The 7,532-nt window shown below is 49.4% G+C and overlaps 1 protein-coding gene across 6 annotated transcripts in view; it reads right to left on the bottom strand.

The window, feature by feature from the left end:
• Positions 1-512: 512 nt before the first annotated feature.
• Positions 513-7,532, bottom strand: part of RNF41 (ring finger protein 41) — a 29,933-nt gene continuing 22,913 nt past the window's right edge. For all 6 annotated transcript variants that reach the window (XM_045873209.3, XM_054507010.2, XM_045873211.3 and 3 more), the window contains 4 exons: positions 4,829-5,100; positions 3,966-4,101; positions 3,334-3,437; positions 513-1,892 (listed from right to left, as the gene is read on the bottom strand). In XM_045873209.3, coding sequence (XP_045729165.1) covers positions 1,541-1,892; positions 3,334-3,437; positions 3,966-4,101; positions 4,829-5,100 — 864 coding nt within the window. In that variant the 3' untranslated portion in view covers positions 513-1,540. The remainder of the gene's footprint in view (positions 1,893-3,333; positions 3,438-3,965; positions 4,102-4,828; positions 5,101-7,532) is intronic.

Here is a 7,532-nt window from a genome sequence, read left to right as displayed (position 1 = left end):
CTCTTATTCTACCAGCCACCCTAAAGATCAAGGAATGCCCAGGTAGCCGAAAATGGAGCTGAAGTCCTTAGAGGGCATGCGTGAGACCAGAGCACAGCCTGTACTCAGAGACACAGAGACATCATGTCTCTCCCATCTTGCCTGGTGAAGCTTAGAATCCAAGTCTGGATCTCCAAGGAAACCGGGGGTTGGGGGGTGGAAATGTCTTCAAAATTAACACTCTATAAATACAGAGTTTTACAAGAAGACCAGTGGAAGGGCTGGGAGCAAAGTTCTCCAGAGGGCACAGGCATGGATATTGGGCTGTCGCATCCATCACTGGAATAGAGGAAGCGCCTCATCTCAGATGGGGTGATGGAGGGTTGGGGCAGACATAGGTTCAGCCGAGGACTCCCTTGGCCCTTCCTATATTAAAGCCAATGGTTGTGCTGAAAAGGAAAAATATAAAACAGATCCCCCATCCCTGTCCCACCCTATCCAGAATCCCCACAATAGGAACATCAAAAAGAAAGTTTTGAGCTTTGTTAATTTTTTTTTCTTTTTCCTTTCTTAAAAAAAAAAAAGTAAATAAATTAGATTGCCAACAATGTGGCTGGGCTGGAAAAGTGGGGTAGCCATAACCAGGCCATTCTAAAAAAAAAAAAAGTGGGAGGGGGGAAGGAAATACAAACAACAATGGCCAAAGGAAATTATCAAAATAACTAGTTACAATCACAGGGTTGGAGAGGGGTCTATGGAACTATTATGGCCCAAGCCAGAGGCAGTGCCTACCTGATATCAGCAAAAGCCAGAGAGCTGCTTCTTGCTGAGCACATCCACCCCAACAGACTAATCCCCTACCCCCAACCCTGTCATTCCCTAACTAAGAGAAAATGTTGGAAAGCAGAACTCATCTGGAAAATTCCGGCATCCCAGCCTGCACACCTGCAGAAGCAGCAGGAACCTGCATCCAGAAGGTGCGCTGGACAGGGTATTACTTGGCACAGAGGTCCTGTCTTCCCCTAAGGGCCATCAGTTCCCCTCAGGGCCAGTTCCTGGCCTCACTGCTTATTTCTAGGGTTTTGATCCCACCCTTACCATTTCTTCAGGATGTCTGCTCCCCAGAGCTGCCCTTGCATGCTGTTTAGTGTCAACAGACCTGCCCGCTCTAATTCCCTGGTTTTGGAGGAGGGGGAATGATCAGATAGTCCTCACTTCGCCCTGATCCTCTAGAGAAAATGAATTCTTTGTGCTTTCTAAAAATATCTAGAACCAGGGACCCTAGGCAGGAAAACAGATATAGAGGTGGGGACTTTTCCCAAACTGACTGAAAATTTACAGACATCTTAGGGGAAGAAATTAGGCAAAAGGGATGAATCTGGGTTTCCCACCTGAAAGGCTGAGCAAAGTGCCCTGGGCCCTTCAGTGCCAGAAGTGTAGGGAAACGTGCAGCCCACGTGTAGGCCACGGTACTGTGGATAGTAGGGAGGACTCAGAAGCCAGCTGCTGGAGTGATGGGTTTTCTGGTCGCCATCTCTTCCTGCTAGCCTGTCGAGAGCTCCTATATCTCTTCCACGCCATGCGCAAAGATCATGACAAGCCCCGGCTCCTGCACCATGTCATCGCCCATGTGCTGGTTCTCACAGGCCATCACGACCACAGCCTGCTTGCCAGGGATGCGCTTGGCCACGTAGTTCTCATAGTAGCGCCGGTTCATCTGTCTTGTCTCTAGGGTGGCCAGACCCTGGGGCCAGCTCCGCTCGTGGGCATTTTCAATCAGCTCGTTGACGATAGAGGCAGGACAGCCACTCTCCACCAGGGAGCGCTTGATTACAGCCTGGAGTACAGCATCTGGGGTCGAGATCATCCCTCCCCAGCGGGTCACTCTTGCGGGCTGCAGGGAGTTCACCCACCTGTGTGGAGGGCGTGGGAGATGGTCACTCCAGCTCATCCCCCTTCTCTGCACTGGCTTTTTCTCCTAATAGGAATGACCACCTGCTCTGTGCTCGGCTCAACCCTGATCTTCCATCTTCCTTTTTCCATCACTGGTTCAGAAATTCCAAATCTCCCCCTACTTGGTCCCCTGTGAGTCACTACATGTCACTCACTCACCAGATTAAACTCTACAAGTGAAGAGTTTCCATCATTTTTCTTAAAATCCCAATACTTAGGGGCACCTGGGTGGCTCAGTCGTTAAGTGTCTGCCTTCAGCTCAGGTCATGATCCCAGGGTCCTGGGATCGAGCCCCACATTGGGCTCCCTGCTCCGAGGGAAGCCTGCTTCTCTCTCTCCCACTCCCCTGCTTGTGTTCCCTCTCTCGCTGTGTCTCTCTGTCAAAAAAAACAAAAACAAAAAAATCCCAATACTGAGCACATACAGTGCCTGGCACATACTAAGTGCTCAATAAATGTGTATTGGGGGCGCCTGGGTGGCTCAGTCGTTGAGCGTCTGCCTTCGGCTCAGGTCATGGTCCCAGGGTCCTGGGATCGAGCCCCACATCGGGCTCCCTGCTCGGCGGGGAGTTTGCTTCTCCCTCTCCCACTTCCCCTGCTTGTGTTCCTGTTCTCGCTGTCTCTCTGTCAAATAAATAAATAAAACCTTTAAAAAAACAAACAAACAGGGGTGCCTGGGTGGCTCACTCAGTTAGGCAGCTGCCTTTGGCTCAGATCATGATCCCAGAGTCTTGGGATCAAGCCCCGCATCGGGCTCTCTGCTCAGTGGGGAGCCTGCTTCTCCCTCTCCCACTCCCCCTGCTTTTCCCTCACTCGCTGTCTGTCAAATAAATAAATAAAATCTTAAAACAAACAAACAAATAATCGTGTATTGAATGGAGCAATGGTTCCTCTACACTGTGCCCCACACAGCACTGTTGGCACGACATATACTGATTCACACTTAGACTCTGGTCTGTGAATTGTACAGGACTCCAGCACTGAAAGGGATTTTCAACTTTGCTTGTTTATGCTGCACTTTAGATCACTCTCATGGATTTGCACTCTCTTCTCTGGACTGTAAGCTACCTGACGACAGGGGCAGTATCTCTTCCTTCGTGGCCCTCCTAGCACTCCACAGCCTTTAATACAGGGCTCTGTCTATGTGGGCACTCACTTAAGTCTGGATGAACTGCGTCCTTGTGTAAGCTTTCCCCTCCATCCACCCCAAAGAATAAGAGATCCTATAGTGGGGCTGAAAGTTGTCCTCTTCTCTGTCCCTGTCCATCCCAACATCTGAAAAGCGGTGGCCCCAGCCCAGCCCTCTTATTACCCTCCTTCTGCCACTCCCCTGCTCCTCCTCCTCTCAGGGCTCAGTGCCAGGACGTGGGGCAAGTGACTCCACGTCCCGAGTGACACTCACTCTAGGATCTCGTTGTATTCAATAGTCTCCTCCAGGTTCTGAAGGTTGGGGTTGACACTGCGGATTGCACGCATGTATGCCTTTAGCAGCTGGATATCTCGCTTCTGTGGGCGTGAAGAAGAATCACAGATGATGGTTAGGGCAGACAACAAATGAAAGACAAAAGTTTGTCTTAGAATGAGGGCAACTGAGGCATCTGAGGAACACCCAGACCTGTAAGCTTCACAAAGATGGGGATGTGACTGTCTCATTCGCAGCTATATCCCTAGTGCTTAGCAGAGTACCCCCTTAGAGGAGGCAGTTAATTAATGTTAGGTGAACGAATGACATTGATGCGATGAAGGAAAGGGAGAAGAGCTCCAATCTGATTCCCTACCAAAGCCACAGGCAGAGTATCTACTCACCCAGCCGTGTGCACGCGCAGGACTGTGCGCGTGTGCGCGCGCGCGCACGCACACACACACCCCTGCATGCTCACATTGGTGCTCCTCGCCCCCAGTCATCCGCATATATACACAGCGTATACACACACACACACACACACGTGTGTAGTCACACACAGTTACATATCTGTTCTACACCCTTATCCGCACATTAGGGACAGGTTCTCTCCCGCGTTCGCCGGGGCCTACCTGCTCCGCCAGCTGGTGTTTGTGCTCAGCGGAGGTCTTCTCCAGCTCTGCGATGCGGGTCTGCTGCTGCTGCACCACGGAGCGCAGGTGCTTAATGCAGTTGTGGTTTGGCAGCTCATCTTTGGGCATCTCCAGGCTGCCACCCAGGGTGGGGAAAAAAGTAGAACAGAAGCATTCAATGGGACATGTGGGCAAAGGCAGAAAATTGCTGAGACGGCCTTCTCCTAGCCCAGATTTCGAATATTCGGGCCTCCCTCTTATTTATTCCCTTCACTTCCTTCCCCCTAGCTCCCCCCTTCCCCCTGTACTCCTTTGCTCTCTACTTTCTCTGGGCCTCCTTCCCTTTCTAAGACAGTGTTTTATCTACCACATGAGTCTCCTTTCCTCCTACAGATTCTGCCTGTGCACTCATTCCTTCTGAGAAGCCCTAGATTCACAGCCCTAGCGAGCAGTATTTAATCAAATACTTCACACCCCAAAGAAAGAAAAAAAAAAACAGGGCAAGAGGATATATGAGAAGCTTAGAAATCAGACCAGTTAATCTGATAAAGAGAAAGGAGTACCGGGCTGACAGGGAAGAATAAAGGAAACCAGTCCGTAGTATTAGCACACAGACTGGGAATTGTTGCCTCCTCTCTTTTATTAAAGCAAGAGCAAAAAGCATCATGGAAGTGCGGTCTCGGGACAGGGAGACAGGGAGGCCAAGGACACTCCTGCGTACATTCCAAGGAGACCTCCTGAGCTGGTAAGCAGGGGATCCGGAGACACAGGAGTGGGGATGGGGAGTGTGGGCAGCGTGTGGGGTGGGTCACAAACTGGAAGGCCCTCATCTGTGCGGGGCAGAGGAAGGGAAGCAATCTCACCCGCAGCCCTGCTCACAGGTCACAGGCCGTTTGGGGTTGTGTTCGCAGTCGCTGAGGTGAGACATGAGGTTGTCAAGCCGGACAACAGCACTACAGCCAAACACAGCGTTGTCGCAGGCGATCTGCAGCTTTGACAACATGTTCCGCATGATCCGAGGTACTGGGCGCAGGTGAGCGACCGTCACAACGCTACGGTCCACCGGACACGTCTGCTGCTGAGAGAACCACTGGGTGATGCAGGCGTTGCAGAAAGCATGCTCACAATGAGGTGCCTAGAGGGAAAAGCAGGGCAAAGGGGGCACAAGAGAATTAGCAGGAGCTAAGAGCCTGAATACGATAACTCCGCAAAGCCACTCAAGCCTCCGAGCAGCTTCCAGGACCAGAGGTCCCTGGGGTCACAGCTAAGTACAGATGCGCCACGGGCGAGGCATGGTGCAGGGACAGGCTTCAGATGGATTTCCTGTGCTCAGGATTCCAAATGGATTGTGACATAAGACAAACAAGTAAAAAGTTACATAACAGGGGCGCCTGGGTGGCTCAGTTGTTAAGCGTCTGCCTCCGGCTCAGGTCATGATCTCAGTGTCCTGGGATCGAGTCCCACATGGGCTCCCTGCTCCACGGGAAGCCTGCTTCTCCCTCTCCCACTCCCCCTGCTTGTGTTCCCTCTCTCGCTGTGTCTCTGTCAAATAAATAAATAAATAAATAAATAACCTTAAAAAAAAAAAGTTACATAACAGTAAGAGGTATAAATAATATTCCAGGACAATAGGAGAGATGACATAAGACAGCTGATTTTTAATTGCCAACTGGACTGCATACACAATAAATGCCAAAGTCCAGAGGAGGACGAGATCTTTCTAGGCTAGGTCAGTCAGGGCAGGTATTTATGGAGAGGACAGAATTTGATACGGGTCTTGAAGGATGAGTAGAGAGGACACAGGGAAGGGATTTACTGGCAAAAATGCAATGTAGGAAAGCAAAGCAAAACAAAACAAAAGCCTGGAACTCCTGGTGAGAGGATGAGTACTCTCTGTAGGGGCCCAAGTTCCTATCTTATGAGGGTTGACCTGAGGCATTGCCTGCATCCTAATGGCAAGGCCTATCCTCCAAAACAGAGCCAATTCCTCATAGAATCACATTCTTCTCAGTTTCATAAAGATCCTATTTCAGCTTCCTTCCCTGATAACTCAGATAATCTCTGAAGTGAATCCCTCAAAGTGAGAGGATTCCTGGGCTTCCATGGAGACACCATCTGGCTTCTGGCATGGGACAAACAGTATACACTTAGTAGTTGATGAATAAATGGCATGCCATGTCCCAAACACTCTGCTAGGTGCTTAAGATACAAAAACAGGTTCTGTCTTCAAGATGCTCACAGATACCAAAGACTGGAAACACAGAAAGGCCTCGTAAAGGAAGAAGTCATTTTCAGGGCGCCTGGGTGGCTCAGTTGGTTAAGCGTTTGCCTTCGGCTCAGGTCATGATCCCAAGGTCCAGGGATCGAGCCCCATGTAGGGCTCTCTGCTCAGCGAGGAGCCTGCTTCTCCCTCTCCCTCTGCCTGCCGCCCTTCCTTGCGCACTCTCTCTCTCTCCGTCAAATAAATAAATAAAATCTTAAAAAAAAAAAAAGTCATTCTCAGTAGATTTTTATTTTTCACTCAAAGACATATTTGAGTCTTTTCAAAATCTTTACAGATCTCAAAAAAAAAAAAAAAAAGCCTAAGTTTGTCCACTTTTCCCCATCTGTCCTGCCATGAACCCAGGTCAAGCTATCATCTCTCACCTACATTATTTAGTACGTCTTCCAGCTGGCCTCCCTACTTCTACCCCACCCCTTTATAATTCAGTCTACCTTCATCAGCCAGGGTGATCACTTCAAAATGAAAACTAGATCTTATCACTCCCCTGCCTCAAACTTTACAATGGCTTCCCACTGTACTTAAAATAAATCCAAACTCCTACTCAGGACCTATAAAATTATGCTGGATCTGGCCCTGTGCCTCTGACCTCTCCTCACCTCACACCACGCTCCCAGTACTGTGTTCAGGCTAGTCTGGCCTCCTTTCTGTTCTTTGTTTACATCCAGCTCACTCCTGCTTCGGGAGCTTCACTTTTGAGGCTTCTCTTTGCCTGAAATGCTCTTCTGCTCAATCTCAGCATGAACGTCCCCATATTACTCAGATCTCATCCCAACTGTCACCTCTCTCATGACCATCCCATCCAATCCTGCCACCCCTGCAAAAATATACAGAATGTGCTATGTTCTGTGTAAGAAAAGTTGGACAAATAAACTATTACAAAGAGTTAACTATGGGGGCGGGTGGGTTACATGGGCTGGGACAAGGATGGAGTAAGAGTTCTCACTGTATGCCTTTTTATACTGTTTTGATTTCTGAACCATATGAACTTATTACCTATTCAAAACTTAAATAAATATGTAGGGGGGCACCTGGCTGGCTCAGTCGGAGGAGTGTGCAACTCTATCTCAGGGTCGTGAGTTTGAGCCCCATATCGGGGTTAGAGATTACTTAAAAAACAAACAAAAAAAAGATGTAGGGAAATCAGCATTCCTAACAGGTGCCTTCTACCCCTGGATATGTGTCTAGTAACCTGGCATCCTGAGGTCTGCCTGACCTATTCCTCAGAAGGCGGAGGTAGGGGGTGGCTCCTGACTTGGACTGTCACGAACCCACACTGACTTCTC

Source organism: Mirounga angustirostris, unplaced genomic scaffold (assembly GCF_029215605.1).
Source record: "Mirounga angustirostris isolate CCGP_5_RB_7025 unplaced genomic scaffold, mMirAng1.0.hap1 SCAF_5, whole genome shotgun sequence".
In the NCBI taxonomy this organism is placed as follows: Eukaryota; Metazoa; Chordata; class Mammalia; order Carnivora; family Phocidae; genus Mirounga; species Mirounga angustirostris.
Note: the sequence above shows the minus strand (reverse complement) of the source record. Positions and strands in the feature narration are given on the sequence as shown.